The following is a 26,398-nucleotide window of genomic DNA, read 5'->3' as shown; positions in this document are numbered from 1 at the left end:
TTATGCCAGCTTGACTAGTTTTAATGACAGTTTTAATATGAAAACGTTACTGAAAAATTTTCTTTTGGTGATGTGGTTTGTAGATGAGAAAACGCATATTAACGAACCGTCTATTTGGAGTAATGGTATACTCTATTTCCTAATATTGGTTGTTATCTTAGCGTGTCAATGAAGGATCGAAGTCCTCACCAGTGGCTGCTGCAGCCGCCACCCATTCCAAATCAGGCAGATGTATCTCTGTGGTTGTCATGGACCCCTCCCCCTCCGCACAAACTTATGCTCCGTTTTCACCCTCTATTGGAGGACCGCAAGGAGGGGTGAGAGCGGGACTGGACAGCTACCTGAGGTATCTGTTCAGGGCTCTTTCTGTTGTGTTCTACATTCAGCATAAAGGGACGTCGCCCAAAATGGATATAGCGGTAAGTCTGCCGGTCGGTTGCAGTCTCATCGACCCCCCCCCCCCCGTAGACAGTAGAGGTTGCGTGACCGTAGACAGTAGAGGTTGCGGGTTCGAACCCCTCCACATTCATTTTAATCACCATAAAAGTTTCTAGTCTTTGACCTGTTCTAAATTGTTTGCCCCGCCAGTCCTTCGATAAAAAATTTGTCCGACTTTATTCGGTTTATATATTTTAGCTGAACGAGACGAGGAACAAAGTGGTACAGGTGTTCCGCAAGGTCTCCTTAAGCCGAGACACCCTCACCCACCCTTTAATAGAGACTGAGCCTACCTGGTACCACGCTATCAGCACCCTGTCAAAGGCAACTAGATTCTTGTTCCAGAATGACAGGCATCTTCTCAAAGTCAACGAACAGTTCTTGTCTAACCTTCTCAATGTGAGTCCACTTCTGAAGAATAGGCGAACCCGTACCATGTTTCACTCAAATATCAAAAATCACAAATTGCACGCTCAGTTTAAATTTGCTTGATTGTTAATTGCTCTCGAGTGGGCAGTGCTTCTGGTGAGGGATTGGGAAGTCCATGGTTCGAAGCCCGGTGTGGTCAACTGTTCCTTCAGCCATAAAGAAAAATTGATCTAGGCTACGGCCCCTGAATTAAATGGCATCGCCTTTCGTTCAAGAGCAATTGTTCCGACATCAGTCGGTTAATGTTTTCGATTTTGCAATGTAGCTTGTGCCTTTTGACCCGATACTTTTTACCAAAAGAGAATGCTCTTTATAAGCGGTGCAGTTTTAGCGCAAAAATGAATCTCAGAAGCTCATTTTGTTTTGCTGACATGAATAAATCTGAATTCAAAATGAGTTTAGATCTTCTGATCTTTTACGTTGATGGTACTCGGCTTTTCTCTATAAACCTGTATTGTTCAAATAGGGACCCCGAGACCGAATCAGCTTTCCCTGACCTCCCGTTAAAATATAACCACCTGTTGATAAAAGCCATTTGGAGTCAACCTCAATAATTCAACATTGATTTTAGAAACCCTAATTGAACACGTATCTGCTCCTTAGTTTAGTTGTGAGCTGTCTCCGTGGCTGTAAAATCTCGAAATTATCGTTGGCTAGTCAAAGTCTGAGTTCATAACACTCCATCTGATGCTTTAATTGCGGTAATTGATGGGCTATGCGGGTAGTAACGCCTCTAGGCTGTAACTTAAATGGCAACCCTAAAACGTCCTGAGGTGACATTAATGGAGATGATCCAAATTGTTTGTTTAATTGCTCTCGAACGAAGTTTGAACTTTATTGTAATGATCTTTTTTATGCAATTTTTTTTGCGTGACAGTTTTTATACTTGTTCCAGAACATTCTTTGCTTTCAAGTGACTTTTTCACGCTTCACATATTAAGTTTTGCATGATCTCAATTGCTCTCACTCCGAAATAAAGTTTGATGCTAAAACGAAAGAGAATATGAGCAAGTGAAAAGCCAAGCCGTTATAGCATAGCGTGAAAGATGTTACACTACGATCCTTGAGGTTGCGGGTTGGAATTCAAGAGGGGTCAGGGTTTTTTTGCATCCATAAGAAAGTTCTAAGCTACACCCTCTAAATTAAATTGCCCACCGACTGTCGTCAATCCGACGTTGACTGTTTATGTTTAGACTCTGCTTGTGAACTGTCTGATGTCAAATCTATTCGTGAGGATTAGCACGTCCATCTGGGATGACCTCACTCAACTCATATCACAAGTGGCACACAAATCACCTGTCGTCATTGACCAGTGGATCGTAAGTTTATACATAAACCTTTTCTTTGCTCTGTTATTTTAAAATCTAATTGGTCTAAGTTTTGATTTGTACCAGTGTCATATCGTGATTCGTACCATTGTGATCACATGTCATTGATAGATGCTGTCATTTATGCAAGTTCTTCAGAATTTTCTAAGTACGACAAATGTATCTTTCGTTGCGTCATTGAACGTTACGGAGCTATAAAGCAAGTGTTCGTGTTAGGGATATGCTGACCTAGCGGAGTCTCTTATAATTCAGCTTCAACATTGTTTTGAGTTCTTAAATAAACCTGAAACTTTGCTCTATGATATAAATCATCACCGAAAGCTGCTGCGTCCTGTTATTTAAAAGCAACGAGTAGCAAGGGACTATGACGTTAATAGCAGTAGTCTGTTTCACTTTTGTTGAAGAAGTTGTTTGACAAATATTTTACCTTTGTCGTGTTGTGATCGGAGAAGACATTTGTCGCAAAACAAAATACAGGATTTTAACAACTTGTCCAATAAAAAAGCGTCGCAATCTATTCTAATTAGTAGCCGCCCACCTCTCAGCAGGCTATTATTGCAATCCTAATGTTTTTTTAATAGCCGTGAAGCGATAGCTGAGGCTATTATTGGCCTTCTCTTAGTTTTTTTTACAAGGAATTTGAATTGTATTGGGGCGCTGTCTTTTTTTACGAATCGAAGAGGAGTATTGGAGAAGTCCTTTTTTAAAATCAACTTTATTGGAGTGAATTCTTAAACATGTGAAAAAATTTCGAGTGATTTTCCTGCTGAAAAAAATGAAGAGTGGAGCAAAAAGAGAGTGGTTTTTCGTTCATATCGCTGTTTTCTAGAGAGCGAGAAATTGAACGAAGAAAAAATCTGTAAGCGAGCGAAAATTTTTGTTTACGTGCGGCATTTTAAAGCAGTTTTCATTTTTATGGTCCAGAGGTTTGGTTATGATTTTGTTTTAGTTTTAGGCTGGTTTTGGTAGTGGAGTGGTTTGAATGTTTCTGGAAATTCATATGAATTTTATGCTAGTTCGGAGGTTTTTCATGTATTTTCGGGCTAATTTTGGCGGTTTTTGACGATTGTTTTAGTTTACTAGCTCAAATGGGTATTCAAAAGACCTACTTGAGCAAAATTTAGATAATAATTGGTTACAGTTTTGTGGATATGAATCATTGTTTGTTGAGAAATATGACAAAAAATGGCAAAAACTAGAACTATTTTTCTTAATTTTTTGCAGTTTTTCGAGACAAGTTCTTAGACAAGTTTCTTAGCCTATTATGATGTCCCTATTGTTTTGCGAGCATCTGGATACCCTATTGGCTGAAAGGAATTTTTCTTTGGATTTATATACTTTTGTAATATTAAAAGATTTACTAACTTTTTCCAGTTTTTTAGTGCAAGTTGATAGAGCTTTTTTTCATAATTTGGTCTCAAGTATGTTGTTTTCATATTGTTTTGATGAAGTAATTTTTGGCAGAGATAGTTATTTCGGGATCTCAATTTATAACAAAAATTGATCAGATTTTTTAAATCAGATTTTAACAAATTTGATATTTATTGTTTTTACTTTTTGTTTTATGGTTTTTTTCAAGATAATCATAAATTAGTGGGGGCACGTTTTGTGTCTGATGAGTAGTTGGATTGCTTTTAAATGGATTCGCACTTCGAGTCGTTTCCGGAATTCTTTCGGCTACGTTTTTTTTAAGATCTGTTCACACATTTTCATGATTTTTGAAGTCAAATTGGAGTAGTGATTTTGGTCACGCTGAAACAGGAAATGGAGCGAAAAAGCGAGTGGTTTTGCAGCGTTTAATTTATTCGCTCTAATTTTAAAGTAGAATGAGTTGACGGTGTTTGGACAAAAGTTCGCTTTCTCGGTAGTGGTTTTTTGTTCACATGCAGCAATTTCACTTTGATTTTTACTGTTTTTGCAATTTTTTGGATCTGATTTTTCAAAGGCGTTTTGCCAATCAATCCATAGTTCATTCTTGATCTAGTTTTTTGTCTGATCGAAATTTTCATTTCTCGCTAGTGGTTTTTTGTTCACATGTGGCATTTTGACATTGATTTTCTGTTTTTTCTTACATTTTATTGATCGGAAATTGTTTTCCTAATTCACTCATGATCCGTTCTAGGTCTAGTTTTTTGTGTACTCATTAAAAATTCTTTGAACTGTACCTCAGGACTTGTTCCGCTATGTTTTTTTGTTTTGTCGTCAAGATTTTTGTTACGACCATAGGACGTCACAATCACTTCAAATCTGCTTTTTGTTAATGCAATTTCAATTGAAGTGCGTACGTGACGTCATCTTTCACTCCTATTGGAGCGTGTTTTTTGTTCATTCGGGTGAAAAAGTTTTTGGTCCTACGTACGTGACTTTACTCTCAAAAATGACTTCCTCACTCTAAAATCCCTTCACTTTAATTCAAAGAGATAAGGTCCATTGAGTGTGTGCCACTTTAATTGAAGGTTTTATGAGAGCACTAGTATGATGCTTCTGATAGAAGTAGCATTAGGATACACAAATTCTTAATAAAAAATATAACATCGCAGTATTTAATAAAAAGGAATTTTTCTGTTTCTTTTACTATCTTTTGATACTGCAGATCTACAAAGCTATTGTGGCTATTTTCTGGCAATCTGCCAGCTGTATTACAATTCAAAGAAATTGAATTGTTTTGGTGGACTGTCTTTTTTTAAGATTCGAAGAGGAGTTGCCATACACTAATTTTTTATTTAAAAAATACGCTCAAAGATCTTAAAAAAGCCAAAAAATTTTGTTGAAAAAATTATAAATGGGCCTTTTGTACTTGAAGAGTTTTTTGAGGCTATCAAAAACTTCTTGGGGTTAAATTCAGAAAACTACAAATTAATGAAGCATCGGTCAAAATTAATTTCTGCAAAAAAACACAAAATACGAGCAAAAAATTGAGCCAGATAGACGAAAGAAGAATATAAAGGTTATCTATATACGCCATTTTTTTCAAAAAGTTTTTTAGAGGCGCGAAATCATTCAGTGAACAGATCGCTGTTCAATAAATTTCTCTCGCTCAGAAAAAAAATAGTTCACAAGAAAATTTCCTTCACTTTCGCTTTTAGGTTAACTTTCAGTTTGAACAATTAGTACTTCCAATGAAAATTATTCCCGAAGAAATCCGCAAGCCACTCGAAGCATCGGTCCTTCCCAAAATACCATTATTCTTCATCTGAAAGACATCATTCTACGTCTCAATAAATGTTAAAGTAATTGAGAAAATATTAAACACTGACTAAACCAAGAAAATCTTCAGCATTGAAAGCGTTGGAGCACGCAAAAAGAATTATTTACAAAAATTTTAAGAAAACATAGCAAAACGACAAACAGAACTAAATTTTTAAAACTCAATCTGTGTGAGATCTTGATTGCAAAACCCATTGATAAATATCTATCGAAACTTTTGGAGAAATGAAAAAAATATGTCATAGATAATTGCCTGAAAAAACTGCAGCCAAATACTAGAAAGTCTGCATACACATTTTAAAAAAACAGAAAGGCGTCCTCGAAATTTTGAGAAAAATGAAATAAGAAATAAGCAAAAAATGCAAATAGATTTCAATAATGGTTGTTCCGTAAAATTATTAAACTATCTTCCTGAGATAAAACAATGGGAACTTAATTTGAAGTCAAAATGTTGCCTTTTTTGTCAAACTTGAAGTTTTATTTCAAACATACAGCATGCAAAATTAATTTGATTTCGATCAAAACAAATTTTAAAGCTCTGGCAGTGCACAAAAAGGCTCATGCTATTAAATCAAACTAAAATGTAGTTTTTGCATACTTTTCCATGAAAATGGTTCTTACATAAGTAAAATTTTTATACAGAAACGCACTTCACGTTGAAAATTGAAAAAGGCAATGCCTGGTTGTTGAAGAAGGTCACCATATGCACTGATTACAAGAAGTCTGTTCAACGAACCCAAAAAACCGAATTATGGGAAAAAAAGCCAAATACACGAAAAATTGAGAAATTGAGTCATTTTTTCCTCTGAAATATACTACTGGTCTCTCAAAAACACCGTATTACCAATTGGAGAACGTTAGATATTAGGGTGGCTTTCGTTCACAAGAGATTTTGCTAAATAAACTAACAAAAAGCGAAAAATGAGCCACATCGACAAAAAACGGCTAGAAAGGATTGTGCTATATGCACAATTGTCGACAAAACTCCCGATGTCAAAAAGTCAAATTATTTACAATAATTGCTTCACACTTCGTCCGAGAGCAGTGCATCAAAATCTAACAAAACTTAGTTTCAAAAGTAAAGTGTTGTTCATTTTGGTCAGAATTGTTGTTATCGTTCCGACCACAGACCACACTTGTGTGTGTGTGTGTGTGTGTGTGTGTGTGTGTGTGTGGGGGGGGGGGTAAGGAGGAACTATATACTCAAATAAGCTTTTTGTTCAGACAATTTTGACATAAAAAGGGTAGTTTTCGTCTCATAGGGAAGTTTACTATAAAAAATAAAATCGATTTCTATTTGAGAGCTGATATTTTATTAACCTTTTCATACTTTTTGAATTTTTTCAAGTCACTTAGAGACTAGTCGCTTTTCAAATCCAGGTTCTGATCATGACAAACCTCATTTAAAGTCAAATGATGCCCAATCAACATAAAGTTCGTTTTTAAGGAATCGTAATTTTCTTGATTTTTATTGAAATTTTGATTTTCTTTGAGATTCTAATAAAATTTTTGTTGTCCTATGAAATAGACTAGTTGAATAAAAGTGTAGTTGGCTTCCGAAAAAGCAGTAAGCGAACCTATGTAGTAATTTGGGTGGACAGCTAATGGCTGTTAAGACTTTAACGTAATTTTTCGAAAAAAAAATCTTTTGAACATTAACCGATCTCAAACTTGTTTCTGTGAATTTTAAGTCAGTCTTACTGTTCACAGGACCCCTCTCCTTTCTGTTACAACAAAAATTAATCTGATCAGCGGTTTTATCTTCTAAATATTGCCTTGATGACTTGGATGCCACAACTTTTCATAATTTTTTTAAATTTTTGATTGTTTTTTTTTTATAATTTTAGATCCTTTTGAAATCTTATCACATTATCCTGTTATTGCCAGTTCGGATTTGCGTGGAGAAGACTTTCAATAGATCGTAGTTATAGTTTGCAGAGAAAAAAGTTTGATTTTAATGGCTTCGACACTGTCTTCTTGCACTTTTCTACTTATTTTTTGGTTTGTCCATGTAGTTTTTGTCGTTTGCATGGTCAAATCACTTATTGTGATGATTTATTGATGATTTAAGAGTGACACAGATCATTGCCTCTTCATCGAAGCATAACTGATTGAATCTTCTCTTTTAGAGATTTCCGTTGAAAGCTATTGAATTTAATAAGGCTTTGATTCTGCGGGTATTCTCCAAAATTCCGTGGTTTTAATATTTGTTCATTTTTGATGGTTTTTTGAAGTCATATTGTTACAAAGAAGAATTCCATTTTTGTTAAAAAAATATTTGAAAGTAAAAAATTTTTTAAATAATAATTCGTTTTTTTAATGGCTTCGACACTTTGTTCTCTTTTCAATTTTTCTGTTTTTGCCTGTTTTTTTTTTCTTTATGTAAAGAGCTAAGAGGTCTCATAAGCCTCTTGCTTGAGTGTTGAACGAATGGAGTTACTCAATGCAGTAAGTTTTTAGCCAATAGCCTTTAAGTTTCTGACATTTTTTGTCGAACTTTTTAGTTTTTGTTGTTATATTTGTCAACTTGTATCTAATTCTCATCATTGAGAGGCCCCATCCACTTCCCTGTAGTTCGAATATTATAGTGGCTATTATTCATATTACGTCGTAAACGATATTTTGTTTGTTGAACAATATGCGTTTTCGTAAAAGTTTTTGTTCAATTTTAGTGGTTAATTTTAGTGTTCCGTTTCTCTTCAAGCACATTCGCTTAATAACAGATCCCAATGATTTTCAAATCAGGCCCAAGTGAACAGACTTAATCTTTCAGTATAGTTTTAACTGAAATAGTTTAGTTAACATTTGAAAAAAAATATTCAGATAACAGCGAAAGATTTTAATGGCTTAAATAATCTGTGTTTTCGGAAATTGTTTGTAAGTTTTTCAAATTTTCTTCATCTTTAGTACGTTTCTGTGACATAGTCTAACCAAAGACAAATTCTATTGGTTTTGTGATGAATTTTTGGTTCATAGTTCATTTATCAAGAATTATTTCGTTAAAAGCTAATGGTTTTTAAGACGTTTGTAAATATTTTGTTTAGAAAATATTGGTTGATTTTTGAATTTCGCCTCATTATTGCCTCTTTTTGTCAACGTGTTACCTAGTCTCATTAATATAAAATCCCAATCCCATATGTTTTTTAGTAACCAAACAAAAATTTGTGAAGTTAAGGTTTTTTCTGATTGCATTTTGATGTTGTTACCAGGTGCTTTTACGTTTAGATGCTGAATTTTTGCCGTAAAAATGTTGTCTTTTTGCTCATTTTGTTGTTTATTGTTTTCTCCCCTGATCTTATTAATGGTGTGAGATCTCTTCAGCGCTGTAATGAAGCATGGCATTGTTATTCATTTAGTAGTTTGTGGAACGGTTTTTTTAAGCTCAAAAGATCTGTTTTTGATTATCTCTTCATTTGGTTGAGTTATGTCAAAAATGTAGATGAGCGAGGGTCGGAACATCATGTGCGAACGCACATTAACGATCCTCCTTGTTTTGATCTAAATTTTTTTGGGCTAGGTGTGTAATCTTTTAGTTCTAACAGAATAGCAATGATGTGAAAAAAAGATTTAAGAGATCAAATTGAATTTGCTGAACAAAATGTGCGTAATAGGAACGGATACTAAAGCATAGTGAGTGGTGATATTTTTATTTAATATTATTATAAGTAGTGTAACAGTAGTAATATTTGCGCTTAATTAGTAAGTTATTGCTAGGGATGGTACACATAACATATGGACATGACAAAATATAGAGATGAGTTTCGATAGAGATAGACATATTCGTTTTGTCTTTGTCATACTTCAGTCAGGCCAGCCGACCATAATTACATCATCATTATTTGTATGTTTTGGTTGTTTGTAATTTTGGACAAGAATTGTGGTAAGCGGAAGAACGTTTACGATGAAAATTGATCATCAATAAAACAGCGACAGTCTTTTAAGTCAATCTAACTAATATTACGTTACTAAATATTCTTCTTTGGTCATGCAGTTTTTTCTTTTTTGCTTCTCAAGCTGAAGTACATCTCTCATTTTCGTAATGTTCACTATTGCTCAGCAAAGTTGGATTGATACAATCGGTTTTCATGCCAGATGATGAGTTCTGATTGGCTACGTTTTCGACCAATGGCGCCTCTTTTGAAGGTTGTGTCATAATATTTAAAGATAGATCATCAGAATCAGGGAGTGTGATGTCTCTTTCATTGATAGTAGTGGTAGTGGTGGTTGTATTAATAGTTGAAGTGGGAAGTGCGAATGATAGTGAGTTGTTGTTGTTTGTGGGTTCTTTTCCCACTTTTGAATTGGGTTCGTTGAATTGCACAACTGTGATGACGTGTTCCTCTGGGGGTGCAATGTATCCCTTCTTACCCGGTCCCTGGTGTTCCTTCTCGTAAAATCTGAAATACCACAGATTAATGTACTAATATGGGAGAAAGTGTTGGAACCTTAACGAAGAACGAAAGAACATTTGCTATAGACTAAATCTTTGAGAACTATTTTTAGTGTGGATTTCCGGTGCTTTCTCAACGCTCGTATATCAGAATTAAGCACTGTTGAATAGGGTTTCAATTTTGGAAGCCTCAATGCATTTGAAAGGGGTTCAAAACTGCGCAACATTGGAAAACCAACAGTGATCATTGCAGCGCAGATTTCGTCATTGCGTAATTTTGCCATTGCGTAATTCTGTCATTGCGTAATTTTTTCACTGCGTAATTCTGTCATTGCGTAATTTCGTCATTGCGTAATTTTGTCATTGCGTAAATTTCTTCATTGCGCAATTTTGCAATCGGACCATTAAATTCATACATCCTGAATGTGGTACTGTAAGTTGTATTGTTACCTGATGGCAAAAAACAGACATAGCTGTCCAATGACGAGACTGCCGACTGTGACGAATATCATGTAGTTCCTCAGAGTAGCAGAATTGTAGAAAGAACAATGACCACCCGAATGGGATGATGCACATGTCATTGAGAAACTGCCCCACTGAGTACATGCACTGTCGAATATCTGACCATAGACCAGTGGTCCAGGGATCATTCCCAGTAGACGGAAGAACACCCATTGGATACCTGGAAAACAATAATTGATAGAACATTAATTCCTAGCTCTCGATCTGGGTTGGGAATTACGAGAGGGTTTCGAAAACTTCAGATTGTTCTTAATTTTTGGATGATCTCAATTGCGATGTTTTGCTTTAATGCTTTTTTGAATACTGCAATTGTTGATTGAATATCAAAATGTCTGCCAGCTGTCATCTTGACGGCTGTAGTTTTGATAAAGCTTGCGTCAGCAAAGTTCCGAATTCTTGTTTTCACTTAAATAGAAGAATTAAGATTAAAATTCGCATGTCATTCAAGTATTAGCATTTCCTATTTTCCGAGAAAAAAACTTCATTTAAATCGGTTGCTCACCGAGTGAGATGGTCTTCCAGTCATCCTGGACAAGTCGAAGTAGTGCGAATATGCGAGGAACAGCCACCATACTGGCCACAAGGAATGTGATGAAGAATATGGCGAATGCTGGTACTCTCCAGTGACACTGGCCAGCTGGCTCACACAGACCCAGAGACACCGAAATGTTCTCGTGGCCACACGTGCCCTAAACATTCATGAAAGAGACATGATGTAACTGTTGTGTGCACATTGAAGGAAGGCTTTTCATACAAACGTGAACATAAATGGTAACCGTCGAATATGCGCAGACAGACTTAAAAGTTAAAGAAGGGAGATCACTAATCAATAATCAACACATGATGAAAAAAAAGATGATAGTTTTCTTTTCACCTAAACTAATGATATGTCGGATTTTAGTGTCTTTGGTGAGTTATATCGATCTCATTACGTATTCAGAAACGACTTCAAATAAGAAAGCATTCGATATTGGGCCAAAGAAGAAGATGAATGATAACTACAAGTTCGAAGGTCACAATTTTAAAATATCAATAGCTTGCCAAGTACAATATGAAGAATGAAAAATAGGAAAATATTTGAACAAAATAATGCCAAAAAAGTTTGTCGACATCCAGTAGCAAGTTATTTAATGTTGGTTCTATACCCGTTCACAAAAGAAAGTTCAAATAGCAAAAGTTCAAAGACAAAGGGCATGTAGTTATTTCTCAGAGAGAGGATCGTGAAGTAGAATTAAAATAGGAAAATATTTGGTACTGGGCCAAAGAAGATTATAGACAACTTTTGGTCAAAATTTGCGGATGAAAATTGTTTTTCATGTCGGAACACTAATCGCTAAGTATACAAAGCAGATCATCACATGAAAAAAATTAGAATTTTCTCCGCCTGAATTGAAGTAGTGCCGTATTTTAATCTCTTGGTTTTGAATCATATTGATCTCAATTTCAAAACGAGAATCATTTGTCAAGTTCGATGTCGGTTCTATCCTGTTTCGGAAAAAAAACCACGGAAAAGAAACTCAACCAAAATTATATAGGGAAACCCCCCACGAAAGAAACCCACGAGGAAAAAAACTCAAAAGGAAATAAACCCCCCATTTTTGGTCACTGAAATGCATAATTTATAATGTTAAAGCGTGAATACGGTTTATTTCAGTGGGGGGTTTATCATATTAGAAATACGGGGGGAGGGTGGGTTTCCGTGGGGGATTATTTCGTAGACGCGTTCTACATAATACACCGCAGTGAAGAGGTGTAGCGTAACTGACCATTTGGACACACTGCAGTACACATGGGGAGTATATGTTGTATTGTGAGTTGACACAGTGAATCTGCATCTCTGATCCCTCACACAGTCCTTCAGAACTGTTCAGTCCAGTCTCCTCCTGGAACTTGTCCAGCTCATCCCACATGTACACGTGGCCATACGGACATCTGTAAACAAGCATAAACAAAACAAAGCATTAATACGGGCAGTCGTCTATAAATTATCCATTATATGATTCTAGTGGCAAATATAACATAAAAGCCTTTATATGGATACATAAACCGGGTTTTAGATAAGTGTTACCGGGTTTTCAGCGATAATTCGACCAAAAGGGGCAATTTATCATTTCTTAAAAATAATATGTCCTGATTTTTGATTTTGCGCGTTATCAGCTCAGAATCTGCCGACATTCGACGAAAAATTGGGCTGTTTTATGCAATGTTCAGCACTTCGAAGATTTAGCCCAAAGATTAGTTAGCCCACAGATTTAGCGACACTTCAGTCAAATCTGTTTGGTTTACAGTCGCGATTTCAGCTTTGTAGCAATTCAATTCATATATGTGTGTTACTTCTGATAACATAACAGCGTTGAACAGTGACAAAAATGGGATATTAAGATCGAGAAATACCTGATGATGAAGAATATGGCGCATAAGAATATGCATGTGCCCTGTGCCCAGAAGGTCATCTTGATAGTACCCAGGCAGTTGAGCTGCATCCGCTTGATCAGGTAGCCACTGATTATGGCTCCAATTGCAGCAGCCGGAACACTAACTCCACCTGAAAAAGTTTAACACCTGCATCCACAGCCATAGGAAGGTTCGAAAGCGGTAGAATAGCTACAACATATAGGATGCTAATTATAGAGGTGCTGATTGGATCGACAGTGCCCTAGATTAGGATTGAATGAAGCTTAAACGTAAGAATTTTGTGAGATATTAGCAATTTTGAAAGTCATATTTGATCATAACTCCTAAATTGAACACTGATCATTAAAATTTAAGTTACTTAAATGAACCAAAATTGCATAAGATCTAATGTCTACTGAGCAGTTTCTGAATTCTAAGAGAAGTGTTTGAAATGACAGAATTGTTTTGATGAAGTTCGAGTTAGTCTGTGAAACGTACCTGCTACGAAAGCTGCAATCTGAGCAATCATTCGGTACTGAGTCTCAAAGAACTTCGGAATAAATGCAGTCAGACCAGCAGTGGTCATATGCAACACACTCCCATGTAACAGCAAGCACAAGAACGTCTTGTCCTTCATTAGACACTTGACACAAAGCCAGAATTCAGCCAGTTGCAAGTTGGTCGGTGATGATGAGGATTCTGTTTGGACGTCTTGATGTTGTTTATTCTGTGGATGATGTTTGTGATGGTGGTCTTTGGTTTGATGATGTGGTGATGCTGTGTCGAGAGTGTTTTTGCAAGTGTCTCTTCCAAATGTGAAAGACGTCGTGTTTTTGGAATCTGGTTTCGGGTCATCGATGTTCGAGTTTTCGTCGTCGTTGGTTCCTGGAATTTAACAAAGATTTTTTTTCTCTTTTTGCGCTGTGGCGTTCGTTCGTGCTTAATGTTTGTTCATGCTAAAATGGTGTTTGCTCAATTTAGGCTGTACGGACTGTAAACTTTGTTTTGGATACCAACGTCTATTATCTAAAATTTCATCGTTTTGCGAAGATTTTAATTTTAGAGCACTTTCCGTGATTTTGTAAACCATATAAACAGCTTTTCGTTGCAGTTTGTTCAGTTTTAACTAATCTCCCTAAAGGCGAAATTTTTGTTGCTTTTATTTCTTTCCTAATGATCTCTTCCGTTTCCTTGATGACCATAGTAAAGTTCAGCTTTTCTTACATCTTTTTGGATATTGATTTTAGAAATACTTATTCGTGAATTTTTCACCTCTGTTCTTCCTCTCTGACTGAACAAACTTCACGAGCTTCGTTATCAAGTTGAAATTATTTCATAAAAAGCATGTGTTGGTTGTGAACATTTTACCGATATCGAATTGTTCTGAAAACAAATCTGTGACCTCCAATTTTGCCCAATTGTCATCTTGAAGTGACTTTTAGCCCTCAGTATCAAGAAATATTTACGTTTCAATCTCAGAAATTGGGCTCTCAGATCAAAAATGCATTAAATATAGCCTTGCTGATGGCATATTTCCGATTTCATACAAAAACCTGCTTTTATCTTGAGAACATTTTTGTTTATTTTTGAACTTATTCCTTCTCTTAATCTAATTATTCTCCACCCTTGTAGATTAAATTTCCGTTGCCCAAATGCTTTTTTTAAACTCGGATGGATGAAACAAAAAGCCCGTTCTGGGTTTTTAATCCCAATTTTCCCCTCCTTCTCATTCAGATTTTTCCTTTTCCGTCTGTGTGAACAACATTAGACTGCCCCGTGTTGAGCTAATTGAAATGGGCACATACATTTAAGGGGGTGAAATTAATTATTGAACTAGTTTCGATTTTGATGACCGTCTTTTGAGTGATGGTTACAAAGTGGTCTGATATTATTTGAACTACTTTTTCGAGCTGAACTGAATATCTAATTTGTTTTTTTTTACGAAAAAATAAACAAGACCGTGAACGTCCACATTTCGTATTCAAATTTTGTGAATAGATTTGAGCAAGTTGTTTTAGTAGCCTGTGAAAATAAGAGTTTGTTCGTAATATTGTCAAGGGACCCAATTAGCTGCTAATGCGTAAAAGGTGCTTTCATTTCACTCAGTACTGACGTCTTCTTGACGGGTAGCCATGAAAAGATTTGGTGAGAATGGCGTTTGTGATTACACTCGGGGGGGGGGGGGGGGGGGGGGGTTGGTGAGGTAATTTGTAGCTGGTCAGATCAATTTTGTCACAGTTCATTTGCCAGCGAGAGCCAGCTAGCTTTTTCCAGGCTGCACTGTGGCAGAGATTGATCCGGAGTGAAGTGAGATGGGAAAAATACGTTTAACCGCTTTGAATTAATTTTACTGCGGGCAATCAATGATATAGAATTTATCCCTTTCCCAGTATTGGGTTGCCTCCACATTCATTGGCGTTAGTGTTTTCCGTTCTGATGAAACAGAATGATAACAAGTTTCTGAATAAATCGGATTTTTTTTTGCGTTTGTGCCCTCACCCCCCCCCCCCCCCTCCATCCGTTACAGAGCACGTGCCATTACATACTACATCATTGTAAAAATATGGCACGAGCGTCGGGGGGGGGGGCAAATAATATGCACCCACTAAGCTGGGAAGGGGGCACAAACGGAACAGATCTAATAAATCAGTGAGTCATAACGATATTCCCATGGCTTACCACATAGTTATTTTGATTGGATTTTTAGTCACCTACTATGAGTTGACACAAGTTCTTGACATTTTACACGGATTTAGTGGAATTGTATTAGTCACCCATTTTACATTTTGGTCAGATTTATTTTGAATTTTTTAGGTTTAGTAGGTCTAGAACCTATTCAATGATGAGGGTAATCTGATATTGGCTAATACCATCTTTCTTTCTGCCTTCTCCATTTAAGTTGGAATGTTCAAATTGTTATCTATCTTTTTAGCCGTTGCAACCCTCTTCTGACTTTTATGCTTAGATTCCATGAATTCCCGCTAAGCTCATTAGGCGTCCCGTCTGGGCTAGGGTGTGGGGTGTTATTGTGTCATAAACTTGTGGGATTTCCTCGATAATTGAAGCAGGGAAAAGAGAAGACAAAGGTATTGACATAGTTCAGTTGGAAGAAGGAATGAGAGAAAGAGGGAAAGGTAATAAAAGGGGGTTGCAATAAACTAGTTGTGATTTGTGCAGACCACAAAGTGACACGCTCTTTATTACTGGGATTTGAAGTTGAGCAAAAATTGATTGGAGCCATATTCCGGCCTAATTCAAAAAAGAAAAAGGTTTCTGCTGTTTTAACTTTGTGTGTATTATGTGTTCTTTTGCTGTCATCGAAGTTCAGCCCCCCCCCCTCCCCTCCTCCCTGCGCCGGGACACTGGACCACCTCTGGGGGAGCTGTCAACGTTGATTGATTGCCTCAAATTCCGCCAGACTGATTTGCAAATGAATGAATCAGACTAAAGCGTCTAGGCTGGGTTATTCTGGGCCTCATTTATCACAACTGGGTAGGGTAGGAATGAACTAACAATTTCAGGTAATGAACAAATGCAAGGTGGCTCCATATTTTTGAAATTTTTGTAAACTGGGAAGTATTTATGAACTCAGAAATGCGTGAAATTGTTTACCTTGTAATAATTTCATTTTAACAACAGTTGGTCGGATGATTTTAATCTTGTAAGTCGGCAATCTTCGTTTTTGTTCACGTACGCAAACCTCAAAATAGGACATTATGAAAGCTTTAGTGGGTGATTTTTTTAATGAATTGCGAAAGTCGTCCAAACATTCTCAGCAGTTAACTATTATTTGCAATTTAACTAGAATAAAAATTGTTTTTTTTGCCGATTTTGTACCAAAATTAGCTTACTAACCTCTCTTGTAAAAAATAGATAACCTGATGCGACCTTTTTCAAATTCGACTTTGAAAACCTTGACAGTTGTGAGAGATGGGAAGAAAAGGCGTTTGTTAATTTATGCAACGTAATTAAATGGTACATGATGGAAAGATAAAGAGGAAGATAGTCTAAATGAGGTTTATTCCACTAATTGGTTGCTGTCTGCTTTCGAGAGGAACACAATAGTTGTGGGAGATTGAATGGGTGCCCTTCTGCTTAAGAGCACCCGCAAATTAACGCAGAAAGAACAGGGGAGGGGATCTTGTGTAACTGTTGTCTTGAGGGCTCCGTCTAGCCTGATGACAATTAAAATGCAATGAGCGAAGGAAGGGGTTGCAGATAAGCCGTGAGCTAATTGGGAATTTTAGGAATTAAAGTCTGCTGCAGACGGTAGAGGTGTAAGGGGCGGAAAACAAATGTTGCTAATGTAATTGGAAAAATTGTTATTCTTAGAATGACAAAAAAGGTTAGAAAACAACAACAGCGCCCAATTGTTCGTTTGAGCCCAAAAATGTTTCGTTTTTGTCTGAAAAAAGTGATCTTTTCGAAGTGAATGTCCACACGATTTCACGCAATAAAGCGCAAATATTTTTACAAGCAAACCTTTGAAGACTTAATTGTTGGTATCAATAATACGGTGTTTTTATGTCATTTACTGTTGATGTTATTCATTTTTGGGTTTGATTTGGATAACAAAAATAGTTTATTCGGAACCCAAAAATTTGGTTCGAAATAATTCGTACCAAAAAACAATTATTAACCATGGCTTAGGCCTCTTGATAGCCAACCTTTGAGTGTAGTGGTGAGTTGGTGTCGTTTAGATGGGGAGGGGGAGTAAGTACTGTTGTTGATACTGTTTCCACCGCTTCCGCCCCCTCCGCCTGATTTAGTTCCGCCTCCAATAGAAGTTATAGTGGCATTGTGCTGCTTCAAACTGTTTTGAGACTGCTTTCGTGAATGGCATCTACGAAACGTCATAAAATATAAAATCAATTTCCGTAAATAGAGAATCAGTTTTTTATTCATCTTGTGCTCTTACAACTTTTGCAACGAGTTAGAGACTCTTTTTATCAAACACTCATCCAAAATTTTCGTATTGAGGCACGTAATCAAATCTTAGTTTGTTTTAAGTTTAAAAGGTCAATGAGCATAGGATATTTGAATACAATAGTGCTAGTGATTTTTTTGTAAAATTTTTGCATGACCTTTTCTTCTAGAACATTCTTTCGATTTCACTTCTCGAGTGACTCTTTAAGTCACTCTGGACTTTTGATTTTTTGAGTGATTGAAATTGCTCAGATCCAGAAATTTAATATATTGCTATGCTATGAACCACTCAATAATTTTCTCAAATTCTTTGGAGTTCGCATTCGGTTTTGATTTTTTCAAATTGAAAACACATTATTGATTTGAGCTTTTGACCGCAAGATTTCCGCAGAATCTTCTGAAAAAATTTTGAAGATTTGTATTTTCTTTATGTATTACCATGGAACTGTGGTCATTGTAGTTAAATGGTTATGTTCAACCACCAAATGATTATCATGACCAAATTCAAAAGTTGTAAAATCTTTCTCTTCCTAACCTGCTTCCTCCGGTGCTGACACTTGGAGTGCTGGGTTCCTTGCTGACATCCAGACTGTTTCCCCTGTTGGGGAGAGTGAGAAGTACTGGCACCAGAATGAGAGCCAGAGCACACTCTAGCATGAACCCCATCCACCATGCCCCCATGAAACTGTCGTCCTCAGTCGACATTGCCCAACTCCTGTTCAACAGAAATTACATCTCAATGTTTGTTTTCCATCTTCACAATTAGAGATGTTTCGCAAATGAAGCAAATAAATACATCAGGAAATTCTAAGATAGCGGTTCCAAACCATTCAAATAGCAGAAGCGATTCAGGTTGTTTTCTTTTTTGTTTTTCTAAAATTTTTGATGAGTTTCTGTTGAAACGCTTTTTGGCAATCATATAATTATATCTTTGTATGTTTTGCATCGGATGAGGAACTTGAATAAGACTGCTGCTTAGTCCTTTTTCTTGAGACATTCATTCTGTCAGCATTTAGGTTCTATTGAATTCAATAAATCATTGCTTTTCTTGTATCTATGAGCTCACGTTTAAATTATTGGCGCATAATTTGATACGGAACTCCTATATTTTCGGTTTGTGCCCCCTTAAGCTCAGTGGGTGTATATTATTACAATATTTTTACGTAACGTTTCACTATGTAATTGCACGTGATATCTAACTTGGGGTCATAAAGTACTGGGGGCGGGGGGGGGGGCTCAATCGGCAATACACCTGGACCTCTATATAAAATATAAAGCAGATAGTCAAAGTTTTACTCACGAGAAATCGATTGGCATGCTGAGGAATGAGCCACTTAGCACGAATCCAAGTGCAGGTGCCAACAGACCCACAGCATGGAACCAACCTAAAAATTAACTGAGTGTAATTTCTTGTTTTTCGGGAAAAATCATCTAAGCGTATGCGTACCTCAAATCAGTTTAGGTTTTATCATCCTTTGTTTTTGGAATCTAAGGTCATGCAGATGTCAGATGTAAGTAGTAAGAAATGGGGGGGGGGGGTCTGTCGCTCACTTTTTGACTCATTTCAAATAGATATGTATAATACATGTATGGTACGTTTGTTGTGGCTTTTTGTGGCACAGCAAAGCATTAGGCTTGATTTGGAGCCATTCGGAGCTCGAAGGACAAAATTTCAAATTGAGTCAAAAAGTGGGCGACAGACCCCCCCCCCCCCATTTGTTACTACTGATGTATATCACAGAATTTTTTCTTACCCAGTGACCATCCAGTGTTTTCTTCTTGTTTGCTTCCTTGGTCCAGGTATGCAATTGCGACTGTCTGGATGGGTGTGGATCCCACCCCTATTAGGAACATTCCACTCACGAATAGCCACTTGACCCAGGCCGATTCCTCCCCTGTTCCATTGCCTGGGGATGCTGCACCCCCGTTTGTGATGCAACCACTCGGGTCCTGAAATAGGAAAGACACGTAATCAATAGCAAGTTTTCGGAATTTGCGAATACTGCTGGGATTTTGTTCTTGGAGACCAATTATAAGTCTTATGGCTACATTATTTTATCTGATGATTTTTTTGGCCTTGGTAAAATTGTTATGAACACAAAGATTCTACTGTTCTTTATTTTCTAAAAGTTTTGTTTTAGGTTTTTTTCGAACTGGATCTTATTTAGTTCTGCCACTGCAATTTCGTTACTTCTCATTTTGAATTTTAACTTCTAACCAGTGACGTCATTTCTAATTGGTCGTCTAAGTAACCGGTTACTTCAAGTTAACCTGTTTCTATTTTGGCGAATGTACTAACTTGTAACGGCCCAGCGGCTTTGCTGATGTGTGTTACGTTTAGCACAGTGAACGGCTGATCCCGAAAGAACTCAGCCGATGAGTAGCAAAAAGCGCCCACTGCAATCAGAGCAGCGCCCACCGCCATTATCAAAGGCTTGTTTCCCTTCCGTCCATAAAAACTAACTGGAATGACAAGAAGCACAATTGCCACGTGAAAGGATCCCTCGATTAGGCCTGTGAACTTACTGTTGAAGTTGAACAACTTCTCAAGCGTCGAATAACAACTGTTGACGAAACCGGTCGTGAGCGAGGATTGAACCCCGACCAGGTAGCAGATTGCAAACAGCTGCCATCCTGCACGTGAATAAAGTGGAATAGACTTAGTAGCAGTTTTGTTAGAATCTTTGGACAAAGAATTGTCAGCACCAAATTGTTTGGAATTATGTTTCTTTTTTCGGTCTCCTTTGCGACTGTTTTCCTCGTACGTTTCAGCTCCTGAATCCAAGTCGTAATCTTTCATGTCAAAAAAGGTTCCCTTGCCTTTTTCTGGACACTTCAATACTGTCGGGTCGTCAACAGAACTGGCATTTTTATTCGTAGCACCTTCATTTTTGGAGTCTGGCTTGTATGCGTCCAGCTTTTTGGCACCAAAAGTTAAGAACCGATTCAGGAACCCTCTGTTCTGGGTACCGGAAGCGGGTTCGGGTTCCAGTCGAGTGTGGGTTTTACTTTTCGGCGTTTGTAAACTTGGACTATTTCCTTTGAACTCAGACTTAGAATTATCCCGAAGTTGTTTTGATTCCGGTAGGCAAGATTTGACCTTTGAACTATCTAAAAGTTGCGAATTAGGTTGCTGTGGTAACGAATGTTGGCGGTTTTCATCTAATGGTTCACCCGACGTTCCCATTATGTTAAAATAAAAGGAAGCTAAACTAACGTGACCTCGATTTGAAGCTAGACAATGATTAATTGCGAAGTAATGTAGCGCTAATCCGCTTGTAATGTCTATTATGAGTAATCTTTGTGTATTTATTCATTTCTAGCCCACATCCAGACGTAAATAGTGTCTTTATTGTGCTGAGAATAACAGATAAAAGTTAACAACAAATTTGGGCCAATCACCGCTCGGTATTTCAAGCAGGTTTCTCTGAAGATCTCATTTGTTCTCGAGTGACCGTTTTTTGATGCTCAATTTGTGAAATTTTGTTCAGTTCGTTGCTCTTTTAGATGCTAACTAACGGCTGGTTAATAAATTTATTCGCATCAATTGGTTAAATTCAAAGAAAATATCTGATTTGCCGTTTTTTGGCAGTATTGCAGAAATAAGAATTTGAATTCCCTGTTTGAGGATAAATTCATACCACGACGAAGCCGGTTTTGTTCATTTCCGCGTTTGTTGACTTTTTATCTGCCTCAAGAATGGCTGAAACAAACAAAAGCGAGCTTAAAATAAGGATAAATTGAATGAATTCGAATTGGCGATTAAATTGGTCGCCTATATATTGAAAATTTGCTCTTTATGGCTTGTAAATGGTAAATGGTATTTTACACTGTAAAAGTGGAAAAAAGGTGAAAATGTTGAGGAGAAAAGGTGGAAGATTTAAATGGAAGGAAAAGATAAAAACTAATAAGCTTTTCAACTGTTCTGTTTTGATGCGTTTTGCGTTTATGTTAAGACTTTTTCCTTCGATACTTTTTTTACTTGTTTAAATTCGCTGTTGACGCAATGCGTCATTTGTAATGCGCAAAAACAACGGGAACGTGGAAAAGGTGGGGAACACAATTGGTTACAAGGGCGTGCAAAAATCCATTTCATTTCGAGCCAGTATACCCCTGCCTTAAATTAATTTTGCGCTAATTTGTGGAATTTGGCGACAACGACATTATTACCTATTATTACAAAGACATTATCTATGATTATAATCGTACCTTTTTCGCCATATCCCACACTGTAAGAACAAAGTAATTCTAACCCGTTTATTAGTTTTAAAGTGGTGAAAAGTAAATGGCAATTTGCAGGAATAATAATTATACTGGTTGCAATTTGTTCACTTAAACAGAAAGACACTAAATTTAATTTTGGTATCTTCAATGAAGAGTATTAATATGGAGAAATACGATTAGACAGCTAGATATAAGAACTGCAATGTGCTTCTTTGTTTGACTTGGTTCTGTTCAAGTTGACTGCAGTTCAACAAAGAATCTCTGCTTTGCACTCCTCTGAGATAGAAAAGAATCTTTCATTCTGATAAAAGATGACCGATTTTATTCAAATCCTTGTTCGTCAATCAGACTTCAACCGCGATTGAGTTCTATAAAGCCTCGAAAGTGTTTGATCTTCATAGGGAATTTACTGTGATAAAGTGTACTATTTATTCACTCCTTTTGCTTCAAAATTGCGGAATGCTTAATTTATGCACCCATTTTTCTGTATGGAACATATATGTTTCATATATTCTTTTCACGCTTTTATTGGTAGTACAGGGCAAAAAATTTAGAAAGAATCTTTAATTTTCCGAGTTTAATTTCAAGTTTTTATCTAATGGAACCAGCATTACTGAATCTCGGTTATTCAATTTTTCCGTTTTGAATTTCTCTGATTTTTCTGGGAAAGGTTTATAATCTTATCGGGTGAGTGGTTTAAATGCGGATTAAATTACGTTTTTGTCTGATTAGTTTGATGTGCATATATAGAAAGAAGACCTCGGGATGAAATAGTGCACCGAATAATCATATCATATTGCCATCTGACCAGGGAAATATGAGGTGCTCGTTAACGGAAAAATAATTGCACTTCTTAAAAAGTTACGAGAGTTTTCTAAAAAAGGTAAAGGGATGCCGTAACCTATCTATAATGGTATGTTCAGAAGTAATATTAAATAGGCAACAATTTCGTTTTAACCGAAATGTTTTTAAAATCAGAATTGTTAAAGGAAGCTGTAATGATGTTTTTAGTAATTTAAACGTAAATCGGGTTAATTAAAGGACTCATTTTGTGATTTCTTTCAGCAGAAAAGACTTGCCAATTTTCTGAAAAAAGTATTTTTGCTTCTGGATATTTGTCTAGACCTCCGATGTTTGTTTGACTGCCACTCTATAATTTTAATATCCGCTGATGTTTCCAAAATTTTTGATACTTTATTGATCAATTTTTGATTGCGCTTAAGTTAAGCTTTTAGAAGTAAATTGTTTCGAAGTCTTGAAATTTTGTTACGTGTTTTATACATACTTGATACATTTATTCTTTTTAGTTGCTCCCGAACCAAGTTTGAAGCAATTCTTTTAAACTTCTTTCTCTATTTTATGCAAAATTTTTGCTTGAAGTTTTAGCGCTCTTCTAGAATATTATTGGACTTCTCACACTTACATTCTTCATTTTTGGGTGATCGAAGTTCCTCTCGTTCGGAAATAAAGTTTGTTGGTTAAAGTGATTGTGAGCGAAAGGCAGGCAAAGCTGTTGTAGCTGAGTGGTAATTACTTCAGAGTGACAACCTGAAGGTCAGGGTTTGAAACATGGTGGGGAAGTTATTTTGCACAAATAAAAATATTTCTAAGCTACTCCCCCTCTAAATTGAATTGCTACCGTCTGTCGTTCGAGAGCAATGCATCCGACGTTAGTTGGTTATTTTTGTAAGTCTTTGTGGTATATTGTGGTAGAAATTCTATTGTGGTGGATAATTAAAACACGCTATGAATTTTACCTTAACATAACCATAAATTGTAACCATAACAGTGCAAAAGGCGCAATTGAGTCTTTTTTGGTTTTACCTCCTTCATCTGCGCAATTTGAATTAAAAAGTTGCATTACCGCTCTTAGTTTTGTTTTTAATAGCCGCGAAGTGGTGGTCGCTTTCATTGGGGACAACGTGTTTTTAACTATTCAAAGTTTGAATTGTATTGGTGCGCTTTTCTTACGATCTGTTCACGCTTTTTTCGGCTTTTTCACGTCAGTGAGAAGACAAATTAGAAAAATGAGTTTGTCACACTGAAAAAGTAAAGGAAGAGAAAAATCGAGTACGTTTGAGTCTTTAATTTTTTAAAAATACCTTTAAAGTGGAGAGAGAAATTAGTGTTAGAACAATTTGGCGTTTTTTGAGATGGATTTAACAAAATTGGGCCAATCACCGCTCGGCATTTGAATTTGACGTCAATTTCAGAGTTTCATCTCCTTGAGTGGTTTTAGGACGGTATATATGTGTTCTAATTGTGCCTCTTTGCCTTTGCTTAAATTCTCGAAGGGGCAGCTAATACTTTTTATGACTTTGCCACTATTTGTTGTCATAAAATATTAGTGAATTTTATATTTTGCCCTTTTTAAAACTATCTGTTGTCTTATCACTTAGTATAATCAATGACAGGTCTGATTGGTTAGTAATGAGGCATAAAAGAACCTGATTAATAGATCGAGTTAATGGCTAGCGGTTTTCATGACTTTGACACTAATTTTGAGTCAATTTTTGAGTTCTGCAAGTTTTTATTGTTTTTTATCATTTAATCTCATTGGAGACTGCTCTCTGATGCTGCTAAATGGGGTTAAGTTTATATTTTTAATTGTTTTGCAAAGCTAGTGCTTTCTATGACTTTGGCACTAATTGCTTGCGATAATAATTATCGAGTTTTTTGAGTTTGCGAGTTTTTTTTCAACTTTGTCGTCTTAACTCTCAGTATCATGATGGACAGGTCTCATTGGTTGCTAAAGAGGCTACAATGAAAGCAGCTCATTTCAGTTTGTAGCTATTGCTTTTTGTGACTTAAACGATTATTCGTTTTTTAAAAAATCTTAGTGATTTTTTTTTAGTTTTGGCAATATTTGTTGTACTTATTGCTGTCTTATCACGTAAGCTCATTGATGACAGGTCTCAACGGTGGTCATTGAGGACTCAATTATTTGATGTTTTTTATCCTTCAGTAGCTGTTGCGTTTGGTGGCTTTTGTACTAAGTGTTTTCATAAAGTTTCAGCGAGTTTTATTAGGAAGTAAGAGGACTCATTGATGTTTAATGACAGGTTGTTAAGGGAAAAAAGAGGAATATAATTGCCAGTTTTAGTTCATAGCAGTTTTTTATGTTGATTCTGTCTTTCCAAACAATAAAAATTGATTTTTTGGTATTTTTTTGTTGTTCTGGTGTTGATTTATTGCTTAGTCTCGTTACTAACAGCTCTCGTTTGCCTTTTAAGGCGGCGTAATTGATTGTCAGGTCATAAATTAATACAATTCTTTGAATTGTGTTTCAGGGCTTGTCCTGCTATGTTCTTTAATTTGTCGCCTCCATCGATGATTCTTGCGACCATTGACTTTTTCAATTTCTGTAACTTCTACTGCTTTGCAGTTAAAATTTGTGTACGTGATGTACCTCACTAAAAATGACTTCTGAACTCACTTAATGAACTTTAAGTTTAAGGAACACTTACTAGTTAAAGATCAATAGTGTGCGTCTAATTATTGCGAAACGTATTTGCTCTAATTCTTGAGTATTAGAGTCTTAAGTTTTTGGTTTTGAATATTAATTTTGAAAAAGCTTTAATAGGGCTGTTTCCTTAGAGCGTATGTGTCTCATAAAAATGACAGTCCGAATTTAACCCAAAAAGTCTAGTGGTCTAATAAAGGACTGGTGGTCAATCTGTCTATCTTACTTCTTTAGTTGTTTCAGTTCCATGGAACGCCACAAGCGTCTATCGCGACTATTTCGGGTAATCTACCGGTTATGTTTCAATAATCGCTCCATCGATTGTTTTGCTTCTCGCGCTTTTTTGTGTTTCGCATATCAAAATTTTGCGCAATGTCCCCATTTTGCTACCTTATGCTTAAAATCATTTCTAGGCTATTTTTCTTCTGCTCAACCGAAATAACGACAGTCAAGTTCGCGAAACCAATAAAGAAAGCATAAAGCCGGTCATTAATGAGCGGTACTTAACCTTGCTTTATTTCTCTTATGTTTATTAGGTTTAATGCTGGTTGGTATTAGTGCTAATCTTTTTTATCCCCCATTAAGCCAGGGGTACGTTGAACTACCAAATTCAACAATGTGGCCTCTAAGTTCAACAAGCTTAGAGTGTATCACCGCCTCTCTTCACAGTCCCATCATTTTAAAAAGACTTTTAGGCCATTTCGTCGTCGTATCCATATCACTCGAATTAACGCGGCAAGGCATCGTTTTTAACAATCTAGCATTTTGCAAGAGAGGCAGTTAAGGCCTTAATTTTTCCAGATGAAATTCATATCCTCTTTTGCAATTTTATCTGCTTTTCAAATGGAAATTTTAAGATTTTTTTTTTGGTAATTTGATAATTGTCAGAAGTAATGACAGTTTTGACAAATGACCGTCAATTAGCAATCTTAATTTGAGATTATGCTTACCCGTTTGCAAGATATTGGCGCTCAATTACTCAAATGCAGAAGAAACCAAAATTAATTGAAACTCGATAGGTTTTTCAATGTTGTTTTTCGAAAATATTAAATCGAAATACTAACTGTTATATAATTG

The 26,398-nt window shown here is 36.4% G+C and overlaps 2 protein-coding genes across 11 annotated transcripts in view; one reads left to right on the top strand and one right to left on the bottom strand.

The window, feature by feature from the left end:
- LOC142343286 (ral GTPase-activating protein subunit alpha-1-like) overlaps positions 1 to 3,241 on the top strand; it is an 80,903-nt gene extending 77,662 nt beyond the window's left edge. For 3 of the 5 annotated variants that reach the window (XM_075395093.1, XM_075395090.1, XM_075395088.1), the window contains 3 exons: positions 162 to 419; positions 637 to 837; positions 2,061 to 3,240. In XM_075395093.1, the coding sequence (XP_075251208.1) occupies positions 162 to 419; positions 637 to 837; positions 2,061 to 2,228 (627 nt within the window). In that variant the 3' untranslated portion in view covers positions 2,229 to 3,240. Of the gene's footprint in view, positions 1 to 161; positions 420 to 636; positions 838 to 2,060 lie in introns of all 5 variants that reach the window. The other 2 variants (XM_075395089.1, XM_075395087.1) reach the window with 1 other exon arrangement.
- A 5,727-nt stretch (positions 3,242 to 8,968) lies between these two features.
- The window catches only part of LOC142343285 (solute carrier organic anion transporter family member 4C1-like), a 34,029-nt gene continuing 16,599 nt past the window's right edge, over positions 8,969 to 26,398 (bottom strand). For 4 of the 6 annotated variants that reach the window (XM_075395080.1, XM_075395085.1, XM_075395083.1 and 1 more), the window contains exons 2-12: positions 19,934 to 21,337; positions 19,389 to 19,584; positions 18,935 to 19,019; positions 18,170 to 18,349; positions 17,376 to 17,551; positions 13,207 to 13,593; positions 12,709 to 12,859; positions 12,081 to 12,246; positions 10,817 to 11,003; positions 10,243 to 10,474; positions 8,969 to 9,799 (exon numbers count right to left, since the gene is read on the bottom strand). In XM_075395080.1, coding sequence (XP_075251195.1) covers positions 9,412 to 9,799; positions 10,243 to 10,474; positions 10,817 to 11,003; positions 12,081 to 12,246; positions 12,709 to 12,859; positions 13,207 to 13,593; positions 17,376 to 17,551; positions 18,170 to 18,349; positions 18,935 to 19,019; positions 19,389 to 19,584; positions 19,934 to 20,821 — 3,036 coding nt within the window. In that variant the 5' untranslated portion in view covers positions 20,822 to 21,337 and the 3' untranslated portion in view covers positions 8,969 to 9,411. Of the gene's footprint in view, positions 9,800 to 10,242; positions 10,475 to 10,816; positions 11,004 to 12,080; positions 12,247 to 12,708; positions 12,860 to 13,206; positions 13,594 to 17,375; positions 17,552 to 18,169; positions 18,350 to 18,934; positions 19,020 to 19,388; positions 19,585 to 19,933; positions 21,338 to 21,843; positions 22,760 to 26,398 lie in introns of those variants that run through there. The other 2 variants (XM_075395082.1, XM_075395086.1) reach the window with 2 other exon arrangements.

Source organism: Convolutriloba macropyga, chromosome 7, assembly GCF_964194025.1.
Source record: "Convolutriloba macropyga chromosome 7, txConMacr16.3, whole genome shotgun sequence".
Lineage (NCBI taxonomy): Eukaryota > Metazoa > Xenacoelomorpha > Acoela > Convolutidae > Convolutriloba > Convolutriloba macropyga.
This window is presented reverse-complemented; position numbering and strand designations above follow the sequence as displayed.